The sequence below is a fragment of the Nothobranchius furzeri genome, chromosome 5 (genome assembly GCF_043380555.1).
Source record: "Nothobranchius furzeri strain GRZ-AD chromosome 5, NfurGRZ-RIMD1, whole genome shotgun sequence".
Classification (NCBI taxonomy): domain Eukaryota; kingdom Metazoa; phylum Chordata; class Actinopteri; order Cyprinodontiformes; family Nothobranchiidae; genus Nothobranchius; species Nothobranchius furzeri.
The window spans coordinates 3,120,004-3,136,219 of NC_091745.1; the positions used below are offsets into that span (position 1 = coordinate 3,120,004).

The 16,216-nt window shown below is 42.2% G+C and overlaps 1 protein-coding gene across 6 annotated transcripts in view; it reads left to right on the forward strand.

The window, feature by feature from the left end:
* Nucleotides 1-15,710, forward strand: part of olfm2a (olfactomedin 2a) — a 59,179-nt gene extending 43,469 nt beyond the window's left edge. For 3 of the 6 annotated variants that reach the window (XM_015948499.3, XM_015948495.3, XM_015948497.3), the window contains exons 2-6: nucleotides 516-668; nucleotides 8,344-8,499; nucleotides 10,080-10,299; nucleotides 11,412-11,518; nucleotides 13,062-15,710. In XM_015948499.3, the coding sequence (XP_015803985.3) occupies nucleotides 516-668; nucleotides 8,344-8,499; nucleotides 10,080-10,299; nucleotides 11,412-11,518; nucleotides 13,062-13,736 (1,311 nt within the window). In that variant the 3' untranslated portion in view covers nucleotides 13,737-15,710. The remainder of the gene's footprint in view (nucleotides 1-515; nucleotides 669-8,343; nucleotides 8,500-10,079; nucleotides 10,300-11,411; nucleotides 11,519-13,061) is intronic. The other 3 variants (XM_015948500.3, XM_015948496.3, XM_015948498.3) reach the window with 1 other exon arrangement.
* The last annotated feature ends 506 nt before the right edge of the window (nucleotides 15,711-16,216 follow it).

The window sequence follows — 16,216 nt, forward strand, 5'->3', positions numbered from 1 at the left end:
TTTCAACCTTTTGATGATATTCTAATTTACTGGCCAGCACCTGTACTTCTGATCCCTTTGAGTATTTTCCACCATGTACTTGTCTTATCTAAATCGAGGCACATATCTGTTTTCTCTCCCTTATCTTCTCTCAGCTCTCTCCTGTAAACACTGTGAACATCACCTCTGTCTCTCTCTCAACTCACGGTTTTCTTGCTGCTCGCCAATTAAGACTAAAAGTAGATTCTGAGTGATTCTGAGTTGTTAGGGTGGATCAGTCATATCATGTTTTCATTTATGTTAAAAAGAAAGACATATAACAGGAAGAAATTGACTTGCATGCTCAGATGATGACAGATTTGGTAAACAAAACAAAATATGGAATGTATCAAGGTATTTCTTATTGGAAAGACGGACTGGATTAAGATAAATCCAAGTAATTTAATCTGGATAACACATCTTGTCTACTTCTGTGAAGTTCTATACACATGGATGAGCTAAGAAACAGTTTTCCTGGTTTTGTCTCTGTGTTTCAGCAGGCTCTTTACCCCAGCCCAGAGGAAGGCTGGCAAATCTACAGTTCAGCACAGGACGCAGATGGGAAGTGTATCTGTACCGTGGTGGCACCCGCTCAGAACATGTGTAACCGCGACCCACGCAGCAGGCAGCTCCGCCAGCTCATGGAAAAGGTGACAGCTGTCAATAACACACTCTCTCGGAGACCCAACTGTTACCCACTCAGACACACAAACACAAACTGCTGCTCTGCACTTTTATCTGGCACCACTTGTCACGTACAGGTCACCAAACCAACCAGCTTCTGCACCCAAAAACAGATCTAATGTGACCTGATTTGGAAAATTATGAGTTTCTGAGACATTGGTCAGATACATAACTCAAACGTTCCTCAAAAACTTCAGCGTTTGCATTATTAAGACTCAAATCTCATGTACACACAAATCACTTGACCAACAGGACATATGCAAATGAAATATTCTTTAAGAATTTAATAAGTAAGTATATCTTATTTATAAAGCACTCATTACAGACAGAAAATCACTAAGTGCTTCACATAGACCATGACAAATAGTACAGTTATAAAATCATAATGTTCTCAACGCCGGGGACACACCGGCCGCGGAAGCGCCGCGAAAATGGGACCGCCTTCATTCGGCGCCCTTGTTAAGCTATTCTATAGACCACATGGGCCGCCGAAGCGCCGCGAATTGCCTCGCGCCGGCGCCCCAGCCCGCGCCGTGCAGCGATCATTTCGGCGTCAGCTCTATTTTTTTCGCGAGCAGCGGGTGAATCGCGTCAATTCTGGCAGGAAGTCAAACCTAGACATAAGAGGCAGGCCGGTAAAGTTAACAAAATAAAGCATTTCAAAATAAAATTCCGCAATAGTCAAACGTGTTCGTAATCAGACACTGCAGAAAAACCACACGAACACACACACACATCGAACTTGTGTGCGTGTGTGACCACGTGAAGGGGTGAGTGGTTTTGGGTGTCTTTTCGCCGGAGCAAACAGGTCAGAGAGGTAGAAAGTCTGAGGCAAGCAATTAAGATGGATGACTTTAAATTAATTATTGAAGTTGAGAAACACAAGGAGCTGTACGACCCCCGAAAAACATGATTATTTACGTACCCATAGGATACAGCTGCAGAAATGGAGCGGGTTCCAAGAGATTCAACTGGCAGAAACAACTCATACCATAGGTTCACACTCACACACACACACACACACACACACACACACACACACACACACACACACACACACACACACACACACACACGCACGCACGCACGCACGCACACACACACACACACTCAAACGTAGAGGAAAAGAGCTGAGAAAAGGCAGAGAGGAAGAAAAACTACAGCTGAGCCGAGGCGCGCCTCGACCGGGGCGCGTCTGATCTGAACTGAGGAGCGGCGAGCAGCGGCCGAATTTCGTGAGCGATTCGCTTCTCGGCGCTTCGCGGCGCTTCCGCGGCCGGTGTGTCCCCGGCGTGAAGCAGAAATAAATAAAAATCACAAAAAAAGTCATAAAATTATTAAATACCATAAAACAAATGAAAGATGATTACAAATTTGAGTTAAAAATAAGAAAACAAAGAGATTTATGTAAAGCAGCTTTAAATAAAAGAGTCTTTTTTTTAAAGTGTCCAGACTGTCAATGCTGCGTAAGGATAAAGAAAGATCATTCCAGAGTCGGGGTGCAACAGTCTGGAAGGAGCGATCACCTGACTTTTGTTTCTGTTCTTTGGAACTTCTAGAAGGTTCTGGTGTGTGGACCTGAGGGCTCGGGTTGGAGCATAAGGCTTTAACAGTTCAGTAATAGGGAGGAGTTTGACCATGTAGAGCACTGAAAGTTATAATCAGGATTCTAAAATGAACTCTAAAGTTAACGGGTAACCAGTGCAGAGACAGAGAATAGGAGTGATGTGTGCTCTTTTGTTTGTTCCAGTTAGGAGCCTTGCTGCAGAGTTCTGGACCAACTGAAGGTGGTCAAGGGCTTTTTTGTTAAAACATGTGAAAAGTGTGTTACAGTAATCTAGACGGGAGGAGATAAAGGCATGGAGAACCATTTCAAGTTCATGTTTCGACACCAACCTTTGCAGTTTGGAGATGTTTCTTAAATGATAAAAACAGTTTCGGACCAACGCTTTTGAGTGGCCTTCAAGAGACACTGATTGGTCAAAAAAAAAACACCCAAATTCCTCAAGTTTGTCTTGACGATAGAGGATAAATGACCAAGATTTAGAATCCTTAAAGGAGCAGTACAGCTGAATATCATCTGTATATAGTTGATAAGAGACATAATGAAAACAATCAATTATTTGTCCAATAGGGTGAATATACAGTAGAAAAAAGTGTGGACTCAAAACAGAGCTTTGGGGTACCTCACAGAACAGATCAGTAGAATCTGACATGATCTGGTTTATACAGACCCTGTAGCTTCTGTTAGAAAGGTACGATCTAAACCTGTCTAGAACAGTTCCAGAGATCCCACCGAGTCACACTCACATGCAGACAGATCCTACTATCTACTATCCATATCTGGAGGCAGTATATGTACGCTTTTTTAATTATATGAGTAACTATTTAGAAATGAAAAAAAAAACTGGTAAATTGTCTTCAAATATGTTCAAACTGCTCTATCAGTCAGGATTCAACAAGCCACAAAGATAAATCAGTCAAATCAGAGTAGTTAACACTGGACAACCAAAGCCGGCACATTGTTGAAATAGAAGGTTGATGGGGCAAATGAAAGCAGAAGATGCAGAGAGGTAGAAGAAGGGAAAGTACTAATGTTCACTTGGTCCTGGGTGAGAAGGTGGAGGAAAACTGAGAAGATGAATGTGCTTAGAGGTCCTAATTCACACATCGTTGCTGAAGTCTGCCTCTTCCCCTTGATAATCACTGTCGGAGGAAGTTTCAAGCAAATGTTTTTGCAAACAAAATTCACAAACAGCATATAGAAATAAGAAAAACACATCATGGCACAGATTCAGACTGATCTGATTAACTGATCTCTGAGCAGCTGGTGAAAGTTTTAGGAAAGGCGCGTGTCTGTGTGTGTGTGTGTGGGGGGGGGGGGTAAAGTGAGAGAAAATATTATGTGATATGTTGGAGTGCTTTCAGTTTGAAAGATTGACAAATTCTGCAAAAAGAAGTGGGCGGTAAAGGGGTTGATGTGGAATAATTTGCGGGATTTAGCTGAATTAAATTGTTTACTTTTATTTTCACTCCTTTTTATAAGCTGTGACTAAAACCATTTTCCTGGGTAGACTAAAAGGTTATGTCAAAGATTACCTGAACTCTGTTCATGCAAATTGAAACTCAGCTAGTGGATAATGGGTTTTAAACATTGCAAGATGAAAATATAATATTTTAAAAGTCTAAAATATTATTTTTAATTTTTATTTATTTTTTAAAGTAAAGAAGAGCGAAATAAATCATATATTTTGAACTCACTTAGTTTTCATGAACTGGTGTCACCCCTTAAAATCCTGTACTTTGTTCACCAAGCTTCTGGAAGAGTCTCAGCTCAAAAAAACTTTGCCAGATATATTATTCATTTACAATGTGGGTGTTTATGCCACACTGTGTGTCCTCTTCATGTGCTCCCTTGTCCTCGTGTCCGATACGGTCCACAGCCAGGCTTAATGAGGACACCTGGGGTCAGCAGCGTTTCAACTGCACCCAGTGAAGACCGCAAATTAAAAGACTTTTTGTGAGCCTGTGTGTGTGTGTGTGTGTGTGTGTGTACAAATAATACAGCATTGCTTACCAAGGCATCCTCATCTGAACCCAGAGCATGAGGGGGAGAGTTGTTTGAGTCCAGATTCACCAAAAGCTCTCACTGACACAGGGAGCCAAGGGTGCATTAACAATGTCAAAACTGCACTTTGTTCAAAGAATTTAAAGTAGCCTCGTGCAGAATTTCTATTCAGCTATCCGCAAAGCCAGATAAAGAGCTGACCCTGAAGGATGGTGCCGTGAAAACACTCACAGCAGACCTTTGAACATCTCTTCCCCCTTTGACCTCCGCTTCTGGCTGACTGAACTGAGATCAAATCAAATGAAAAATGTGGCCACGGTCAAACATACACACAACCATGCTTGATGCAGAATGAGTCATCACACTAGGCAAAAATCCAAAACACCTGTGAATGACTGAAAATGTGGGACACTGAGATGAACAGCATTTAGGCTGCAGGGACGTTTTATTCTAACACTTTTTTAAAGATGTCCCATATGCACCGTCTTTTAAAAAGTTTTAATTGCAAAGAAAAATGGTTTATGATCCAGTATTCCCCAGCAACCTCATGATGCATGTGGGAGGAGATGCAGGTGCAGGACATGAAGTAGTTGAGTGGGTTGTCGGGGTGTAGGCAGCAAGGCATTTGGTGCTGAACAGACTATATGCCAAATGGTAACATTTGGAATCGAGTGTCTAGTTTATCAAATGATCTTTTCAGGGCCTAAAGTGCTAATGTTGCACGTCCGCACGGCCGTGCATCTGTTCCTGTGGGTAGCTGGACATATGCACGACAGCCCTGGAACGTTTGTCAGCGTTTGGAAGGTTTTCTGGCTGGTTCAGTGTGGCGTGCAGGAGATGAGAGGGTGTGTAGAGCAGTGGGCTGGTTGTGTCACGTTGAGAGCAGTTTGGACCCAGAATGCAGAAACCCAGACAACTCGGGCAGGAGCGGTTGAATAAATGAAAAGTCATTTCATTAGGATGATGAGTAAATATCCAAAGGGCAGGAAACCAAGCCTAAAGTATAGAAAAAACTGAATTACTAAAACAAAGCTCGTTTATGAGCATGATCCTGGGGTTTCTAGAGGAGGACAGACCAACACTGACAAAGACAATGAACCGACTAACACTAAGGCCTAGTTCACACGTAGCCGTTTTTTTTTTTAAAAACGAATATCCGCCCCTCCAAAAACTTGCATCCAGACCACCTCGTTTAAAGAAAAAAACTCTGTCCACACGTACCCGGATAAATACGTTGTTAAGGACATGCCAGACCTGTAGGCGGCAGTACTTCCCCCGTTCTTAACCTCGTCCTTCGTCTGTGGTCTTCCGCAAGGAGCAGTAATTCCGCTTGCAAAAACAAACAAGCAGTACATAGATGCTGTCATATTATTCACTAAGCTGTTGGTTTTGGCTGTTGTATTGACGAGACTGTAATCCTCAACGAGAATATGTATCTTGTTCAATTACAAATAAAGAATAAAAAAAAACAAGCAGAAAGCGCTTGGACCATTGATAAAGCGAGCGCAGCTCTGAGGGCATCCATGCTGTCGGCTAGTGTAAACACAGGTCGCACACGTGATGTCAGCATTTTTTTGTCACGGAAAGTGACGTTGCGGACCTTAAAACTCCGGTTTTGTCCGTCCACACGCAGACACCCAAAACGGAGAAAAGGCAGATCTTCACTTTGGCCGGAGTTTTTAAAAAGATCCGTTTTCGTGTGAAAAAACTCCGTTTTCGTGTGGATGACAGGCCAAAACGTAGAAAAACATCTACGTTTTGGCAGATCCCCAGCTACGTGTGGACAGGGCCTAAGAGACAAGACAGGGTTTTATACACAGGGGCTGGGTGATTAAGGGAATTGGACACAGGTGAGATTGATAACTGAGAGGAGGAGCAGAACAGGACAGGTGAGGAAACCAGACCTAAAATATTTAAGACAAAGCTACTGAACGTAAATAAACCTAAACACTGTAGAAATAAGACTAAAGATAAATAAACTAATGACCTCAGAGTGACAGAACTAATTATACTGGAAGGCAGGAGAGGATCATACTTAAATGGGGAAGGAACACAATACATTAAAGATAGATATGAGCTAGATAATCTAAAATAACAGAAAACTAATGATAGGTGAAGTGACGAGAGGGAAACCTGGAGAAGCTGGGGACCAAAAGGGGCACAGAAGATTAGGGGACACATGAGGGAACCTGGAGGGGCTGGGGACCACAGGGACACAGAACATGACAGGTTGTGTACTAACAAAGTGAGCTGTCAAAGTCTGAACAAGCTTAGAACTTAGAAAAGAATTAAACACAGAACAAAACGGAGTCCTCTGAGGAAAGGGATTCAGTAAACGCCTCCTTAGCAGCATGCTTACTCATCGAAGAGTTTGTTCAGTTTTATTTTTACCTGTTAACTTGTTTGCAACACTTGGTGGCTGTTATACTTTATTATACCACTAACTAAATACCACTAACTGCTACTGTTTGATAATGTTTCCTAAAAGGTTTTTTGAGATTTGAGTTCATCCTTTTTTCAGAAAACCCAACAGTGATAAGAAAGTGGCCGTTTACGTTCCGCTGTTTGATTGAACTAAATCTACAAACTAACCACACTCCATACCTGAAAGTTAAAGGTGGAATATGGAACATTTCAATAAAAATGTATATTTAAAAAAATAATACCTCCACGGGGCATTTAGATGTGTGCAGAATGAAGGCACAGTTTCTCCTACAAAAGTTATATTTAACAAAATAAATAATCAAATTTTTATTTTGACGGGCACGACACAGGGTTATGTTTGCATCTACCTGCCAATAGGGGGCACCGTTGCAGTAAAAGGTCTGGCTGTGGCGAGGCTGTGACTGTGGCAAATGGCAGACTCTTTAGGTCTAGCAGCTGATTCTGAGCCCAGAAGAAGTTCTAATGGTAAATACTGTTGTATAATAAACTCAGTGGAAATGACTCCTTATCCTGTACAATTTGTCCCCTTGGCATGGTGCTGGCTGGACATTGTGTTCAGATGTTGCACTCCCACCTCTAAACACTCGATGCTATAGTGTCCGTGTTCCATCTTCAACCTTCAAATAGATAGACAGATAAATCATTGTTCCCTAAAAAGAACTGATCTGTCACAGCAGCAATCACAAAAGCCTGCCTACAAAAAAGGCACAACAAAGGGTAAAGTACTGGATGTAAAACAGTCATCGAATATAAATCAGAGGCAAACCTAAACAGAATCTTAGCAGTAAGATAAAACATGTAAACATGGGACACTGAATTTCAACAGGAGCCCTTTAATTACAGAAGGTGTAAAGGTAAAATTGCAGGGGTGACTCAAACTCGAACCTGCAGACACACATTCATGACCGCAGACACCCAAGGGTCTGAGAAGTGGAGTCTTGTTTCTGTCTTCTTGATGTCATTGTTAGTCTACCAGTTCAACTTGTTGTTAAACTACAACATTGGTAGTTGCACTCTCCAGATTCACCACCCAGGATGTTGTTTGGCCAGAGGTAGAATAGAATAGAATAGAATAGAATAGAATTTATTGATCCCACAGTGGGGAAATTCACTTGTTAGAGCAGCACTTAAGAGAATCTTTTGAAGAGAAATAATAACAAATAGGCAGATAGCTATTATTGTAACCTTCAACCACTAACCCTAACCCCACAAGTACAAAATGAAGAAGTTGGGTTCCAGAACTATGCAGCATGCTGTAAGAGTCACAGACATACCATGTAAATCTGGTATTGCGCAAGTATTGAACACATAATGAACATTGCACTGATGTTATTGAGTACCAGGATGATGTCAGTGCCAGTTAAATTGAGGCGTTATACACGCTTACTGCAAAGGGGATGAAAAACCTACGGTAGCGTTCTGTTTTACATCTGGGATGTCTCAGTCTGGCTCTGAAGGAGCTGTCCATGGTCTCCACAGCAGAATGCAGTGGGTGGGAGTTTTTTTTTAATGTGGAGGTCATCTCCCCCAGCATCCTCCTTTGAGGATGAGACGATTCCTCCCTTAAAACATTCCCCATCTCCTTCACCTTGGCCGTAACCAAACTATTGTGTGTTATTGCATTACAGGTTCAGAACATTAGCCAGTCAATGGAGGTTCTGGATCTGAGAACCTACAGAGACCTTCAGTATGTAAGAAACACCGAAAGTCTCATGAAGGTTGTGGATGGAAAGTTGAAAGTGGCTTCTGACAATCCGCGCAGCCTCAATCCCAAGGGCTTTCAGGTAAGTGTGCCACCGTGTGGACTCTGAAGTGGGAATGATGTCAACTGAATACAGACACTCTGGATGTGAAATTGATTTCTAAAATAAGCTAAATGCAGTGTAAAGTTGGGGGGGGGGGGGGGGGGGGGTTGTTGCTCTTCACAGACAATTAAATTTTATGGGAGGTCTATAGACTGCTTTATAAACATTGGGACACAAATTCAATTCCCGCTCTACATCTGAGGTGTTCAGCACATGCCTCACATGCGCTTGAATGATGAAGACAAGCCTTGGCTCTCTCTCCAGCTGCACCGAGCCTCTTCCACTACTGTACACATGTAACATTCAGACATCTCCTTTTAGATAACAGGCTTGCACTCACATTTATCTTCACCTTATCTCCCTACAAGCCAATGCTTGGCTGCTGTAATCAGTAGGCCTTTATTTCTTGTCAGCATGCTGTCTTCAACAGGCTTTCTCCACATTCCTCACACACTTACAATTATTAGATGGCCCATAAAATAGTTTGATTAAAAGATGCTCTGATAAATGCTACGTGTGCTTTGCTTCTGGGTTCGTGCTTGAGCAAGGGGACAAGTAGCAGACTTCTGTGTTTGTGCGCAGTGAGTTTTATTCTAAGTTTTCCAACAATTAAAATTAAGATGTCTGTAAAATGTGTTAGTTCATCAATAAGGTGTGAGATTAATGAAAAATGCTCAGAGGAAAGACGATGATTTCATTTGTCTGAATGCAAAGGGAAAACTTTCATGCTCCAAAACAAAACGGATTTGGCCAAAGCAGGTCGGCTGATGAATGCACGCAGTTTAAAGTTGCCAATGGCAGAGCATGGGAGATTAACGAGAGGGGATTTTTGCAGCTTGAAAAAGTGAAAATAAGATTTATGATGTGGCGCCACAGGGCTGAGAGCTGCTCCATCACCAGATTTACGATAAACCCTAACAAGGAGGAAGCAGCCCTTCCTGTGGCGGCAACGCTTTATTGATACACCTTTTTCTCTCATCCACCTTCCATGCATCCAGCCCCACTCGCTTGCTGCTCCCTGCGCCCTACCTACCCGAGCACACGTTGTTCTTTTGCTCACAATGAGTCACAGCTCAACTACAGAGGAAGCTCCTTCCTTTCATTCGGTTCATCCAAAATTATTTTGTAACACACGACAGATAAAAAGTACTGAGAGAGAACGGTCTAAAGACATTTAAATGAAAGCAGATCTGTGCTTGCAAATAATGAACTAAACAAATGGGTGGAAACTGGGCCAGTGCTTTAACAAGAAGGCAACAATGTGTTTATTTGTAATAATTAATGAGAGTAAATGACAAATAAAACAAGACAATAAAAAGAAATGACAGAAAATGTCAGAGATGAATCCGGTAAATCTGATAATGATGTGGGAGTGTGTGAGAGCTGCACCAGGAAATGCAAACAGGTAAAGATGATCTCCTGGGTCACATGGAACTGGAGATTAAACAACAAGACACTCATGTGTGAAATCTGTTTTCCCTGACTCCCACTGGGAATTATTCTCTAAAGGGTCCAATCTTCCCTAACCCTTTGCTCCCGTGTCTCCTACTTTACTTTAGGAGTTGAAAGACAAGGTGAACCAGCTGCTCCCCCTGCTGCCGGTGCTGGAACAGTACAAGGCAGATGCCAAGATGATCCTGCGCCTTCGAGAGGAAGTGAGGAATCTTTCTTTGGTGCTGATGGCCATCCAAGAGGAGATGGGAGCCTACGACTATGAGGAGCTGCGCCAAAGAGTCCTTCTGCTGGAGACCAGACTCCACTCCTGCATGCAGAAACTAGGTATGAAAGTGTGAGGATGATTGTCTAAACCTGCCTGATTATAGAATATTTGAACGTTTCAAGAAATATGTGAAAGACGTAGCTGCAGCAAGAAATGGATTGAAGTTAAAACTCACATTTGCACTTTAATTACTGTCAGACGTTTTACAATCAGTGAGCGATTCGGTCTGCTTCAAACATGTTTGCTGTAGATCCGATAAAACCACCCGCCTAATTTTTGTTTACTGAGATTCATTTTACAAACAAACACAACTCATTTAGTCAGAATCCTGAGGTCCTCTGTAACTTTTTTATTGTGACTGAAAATAAAAATATTTCAGTGGTGATTGTAAATAACTTTGTAAATAGTCAATAAATACTTTTTCAACTATCTATTGGCTAATGTTACAACAAGGACATGGTTATCAGTCAAATTTAAAACTATTAAACAGTAAAAGAATTGCCACTTGCCAGCTACAATTCTGACATCCTCCACCAGAGGGCAGATGACATGTAAAGGATTAAAAGGGAGAAGGCCGTTTTGACTTGCTTTTAGCACTCCCTATTGTCTGTTTGTAGAACCAAAAGCAAAACCCATCTTCTCACTGTGCGTTTGTCTTTTTAACACCTTAACCTAACAGCTGAAACATCTCCCAGCCTTCCTTAGTGTCTACAACAATTATTCATCACTAAATGAAACAAATATGCTGTGTTCGCGATTTAAAACATGCTGAAGCCAGACTGCAGCTCCAAGTATGCCAGCTCTAATTTTTCTAGTTCCCAACTGAGCGGACCAGCAACTGTGAAGCTGCAAGTGGAATATCCTTGCCACAGGGAGTGATAGGAGCGGGACGGCCTTTCATTAACCATGTAAAGGGTCATTTTAGCACATACCGGATCAAGAAAATTATTTTAAAATATGAAAAAGTTGCAACGTATCCCTTTAAGGCAGCATGTTCAAGGAAAGTACTAATCCTGTTATGGAGGTAAAATGTCTTAACGTTTTTGAAAAGTGGCTTAAAGTGACTTTGGGAGAAATAATATTTACTGCTTTGCAATCTAAAACCAAATAAAAGTTACTCGATGGGTCATTGGATGTCTTCCTTTTCTTCATCCGCTTACTTGACCTCCAGGCTGTGGGAAGCTCACTGGTGTCAGCAACCCCATCACAGTTCGAGCATCAGGATCAAGATTTGGCTCCTGGATGACAGATACGATGATACCCAGCTCAGACAACAGAGTAAGTCTCCTTCCCTCCTTCTTCTTCGAACTTCAAGAAGCAAAAGATGACATTACCAAACAGAGGATAAACAAAGTCAACAGAAACAAAAACAAACATCCCTCACAGCAGTGCTGTCATGCTTTGACGGTGACTGATTGACTGTTTTGCCTGAGCAAGACCTCTGATGAGGGAAGAAAATGACAAACACAGAGAGAGAAATGGGAATGTTAAGCTTTGTCACTGATGAATTGCATCTATTTCCCTCCTACCTGTCTTTTTTTTAAACTACAGCTGATTAATTGCTTCATCATCACAGGAGAAATGAGTGAGCTGTTCTCTGAATCACCTGGGTAATTACTAGGAACGTGCGCCAATGCTCTGGACTCAAACTCAATAGCTTCCAGAGACCAGAGATAACATGTAGGTAGATGTGGGAACGAGAAAAAACAAAGCATGGAGGATTTGGGAATGAAAGGTGTGAAAAGAAGATTTTTAGTGATTATTTTAAAGGAGAACTGTAGCTGATGGAGTTTAGCAGAAGAGATGAGGTTGGCCATTCTGACGACAGTGTCAGTAAGCTAATATAATAGACACGTTCCTATTGTTTCAATAGATAGATACATCTACCATCTATGCAGTCATCATTGTTTTATGTCTAAAGGTCGCTGAAGGGTCAGAGCTTCGCCCTGGCTCAGCCTCCTGCTTCCGTTCAGCTCAAAAGCACTTGTTTTGCAACCACATAAGAAACCGTGTTTAAAGCTTTACAATCTGCCCTCCTCCATAATTCATCTGTTGTACCACACCAACACAACTCTTTTCCTCCACCACTCACTGCAGCTGAAAGGAACCCACTCTTTACAAGAGTAAAGCCTGAGTGTGGGCGGGAGACGAAATATGATGGGGGAGAATAAAAAAAATATTGTTTTAGCTCAGCAAAGGCGCATCAAAATAAATAAATACCCAATATGACAATTTAATGGAATCAATTGAAAGCTGAATTGCGCCTCCATGGAAGTGACGGGGGGATGAAAACTGAGATGCAACCAGAGAGGCAAGTTGTGTCAGTAGATAGATCCGCTGAGGGCGCTCAGGGAAAAAGATAGAGTTGCTAAATGGATCGATTTTCTGTAAACGGGGACTGAAAAAGGGCAGGGAGCGCAAGTGGTGGTTGCCTGGAAAGCACAGGCAACCACCATCACCCACATGCAGGAGAGATCAATAACTGTACACACACACACACACACACACACACACACACACACACACACACACACACACACACACACACACACACAAGCATCCACTTATGCACAACAGCATGAAGGCACATATCTCCACTCAAACAAGTAGATTCACCACACATTCATCATTCCTACCTTGCTTGAGGCAACGCCGCTAGCAAAACATTACTGAAACATTAAGGTGTTGCAGAGCGGTGTGCCAGGTGCAATACAGGAATAATCCCTCATAACCTTCAGATCTTTGCATTAGTCTCTTTAATCTGACTTATTCTTCCACTGGGAATCTATTTTTTTATCTGTGTGTCTTTTGTTTTCAACAGGTCTGGTCCATGGACGGTTACTTCAAGGGGCGGCGTGTCCTCGAATATCGTACGATGAACGACTTCATGAAGGGCCAGAACTTTGTGCAACACTTGCTCCCACATCCTTGGGCTGGCACAGGCCACGTGGTCTACAACGGCTCACTCTACTACAACAAGTACCAGAGCAACATCATTATCAAGTATCACTTCCGTTCCCGTAGCGTGCTTGTGCAGCGCAGCCTCGGCGGAGCCGGATACAACAACACTTTCCCGTATTCCTGGGGTGGCTCCTCTGACATTGACCTGATGGCGGATGAGAATGGACTTTGGGCTGTTTACACCACCATCCCCAATGCTGGGAACATCGTCATCAGCCGCCTGGAACCCCAGAGTCTGGAAGTGCTGCAAACCTGGGACACGGGTTTTCCCAAGCGTAGTGCTGGAGAGTCTTTCATGATCTGTGGCACACTGTATGTCACAAACTCCCACCTTGCTGGTGCTAAGATCTACTTTGCCTACTACACCAACACATCAAGCTATGAATACACAGACATCCCATTTCACAATCAGTACTCCCACATCTCCATGATGGACTACAACCCTCGGGAGAGGGTTCTATACACCTGGAACAACGGACACCAGGTGCTCTATAATGTCACACTCTTCCAGGTTATTAAGACGTCTGGAGACTAGAGGCCCAAATTAAATTGAAACAATGCTGTGATCATTGTTTAGGGGAAACAGAGGAGCTGTACGGAGATGGGTTTGGTCCATGAGAGATCGTGGTTGGGGGCTGAAATCTGGGGGCTTAGGCTCAGATTTTTTAAAAGAATTTCAATCTTCAAAGAGTGCTATTATTCACATTCTGAGAAGATCTTCTGACAACTGAGTCAGATTCAAAAGACTGAGCATTTTGTTTTGTTTTTTATTTTCCTGTCTGTGATGAATAAGCATGGTTCTTTTTATTTGTGAAGACAAATAAAACATCCACTTTACCATTAAAGATGTTGTTTTTTCATTGTTCCTCCCCGTCTAAACAAGACTTTAGGCTTGAAAGTGGTGGTAAAGGCCTTGATGGCTTTATTTAATGTTTCACTTCCAACATTTTTAAGGTTCTGCCCAACATGATGGCTCTAAAGATAATCTTTTCAGATATTCCTTCCCATGTGTGGTGTGTTAGGAGTGCTCTTGTGTGCTTGTGCATGTTAGGACTGCTCAGATCATAAATACGGCCTTTCGAACATGTTGGATTGTCTTGGTCTGTTTTTTGGGGATAAACAAAGGCGCTGCTTGTTGAATGTGACATCAGGCCAATCAGAAAGGGAGGAGATTGAAGTACACTGCACGCTTCTCCTCCACCATGTTTGTTTACTTTGAAATAACATTTTATTTTGTTAGATTGCCCATGTGAAAAAGCACAGTTTGTGTATGAACTGGGTTTGTTTGTAGTGTGTACTTTTGGCTGTGTTGCTGAACATCGCACACTGTATGACTGAAATGGTTATATGCATGATTTTTAACACTTGTGGTCTCACATGCTTTGAAAATCGGCCAACAGTTTGAAAATCCTCCCTTGCAACCCGGGAGTAATTTATCTTTTGGTAATCGTTATTTCTTTTTATATAAATATTGGAATCTGACCAGTGAGATTCAAGGAATAAAATGTAGACATAAAATGTGTTCATCGTTCAAAAACAGAAGGTAATTACCACTAATGCAAAATTCCCCCCCAATCATGAAATGACCCGGTGACAGCAGTTGAATATTGACAAGATACTTTTCTTTATCTTGAAAAACTGCATACGCCTTTGTGCATTCTGGGCAAACACACTTTATGCTTCCATGGTGTGAAATTCAACAGCCTGCCAGCACTAACATTTTATATTACAAAGGTGTTTGGAAGTGAAAGCAAAACATCTGGTAAAAGGTGCAGGCGTTGGTGTGACTGGCTGAGAAGAGGGAGTGAGAAGCCAAAATGTAAAAGGTGTTTACACTGGAGCAGCGAACTGATGCTTCACAGTCTGTGTGGCTTGTCAGGCTCCAGTCTGCTTTAACCGTCCCACTGTCCTAATGGGTGTGACCCCGCGAGGAAAGTTGACCAGTGAGCAGGGTTGATGGTTTATCCCCTGGGTCCATGTGGCAAGGGTGAGGAGTGAACACCACCTCACTCCTGCCACGCGGACCTCAAGGGATAAGCCATCAATCCTGCTCACTGGTCAACTTTCCTCGCGGGGTCATCCACAAAGACTGTGGGAGGATTAATCTTGTTAGTCTCACGGATTTTCCCTGGAGGCCTTTGCAGAGAAGTGTTCAAACACAAGGCACACAGTGGGACGCTGGCATTAGCATTTCCAGCTAAGCCCGAGAGGATGCAGCCATTCTTTGTTGACACCATGGTGGATCCAGAAGACACGAGATGAAATAGGAGGTTCTACCTTTTTTGTCCTGTGTAACCATGGTGATTCTCTTCATCCTGCTGACCTTTCCATCAGTAAGGGTTGTGCTGGAGAAAACCTTGAAGAGTGCACACACTTTAGTGGCTCTCATTTATTACAAAACTCAATGATACACCATGATGAAGGGTGTGGCGTTATTAAATGTAATTGTGTTGTTAGATCTGGACAAGAAAGGGAAAATAAACATGTCAATAAAAATGTTTTACACCAAGAGTATAGAGGATCTTCCTTACAGAAGAAGTAAAACACTATTGAGCCGCAGAGAAAAACATACTACTTGTTCAGGTTATTTGGAATCAGAATGCATAGTAAAGCTATTGCTCATTATGACAAATGCTTAACAAGACCTTGGTCAAAGCTACATTATCACCAGTGCACAGATGTGCTAATATTAACAAGTACTGGTTACAGAAAAGACCGTATAACAATGGACTTGATGTTGCAGGCTCACAATAACTGAGAAACATAGAACTTATTAAACTAATTAAAATTGACAAAAGGCAATAATTTAAAATGTAAGCTTATCTTTCGGAAATCAGTACTAAAATGTATGCCTCTTGTAACTAAATGGGAGAATTGGTGTAAATGAGTAATAAAACATGAAATGCTCACTGTGGTTTTACTAAATGTACTTGGACAAAAGCAAGATGGCAGCAGATGGTGGCTGAGAGCTCCACCGTGCTCCACCAAATTAATTTGCATCTTTTCACATGTCTT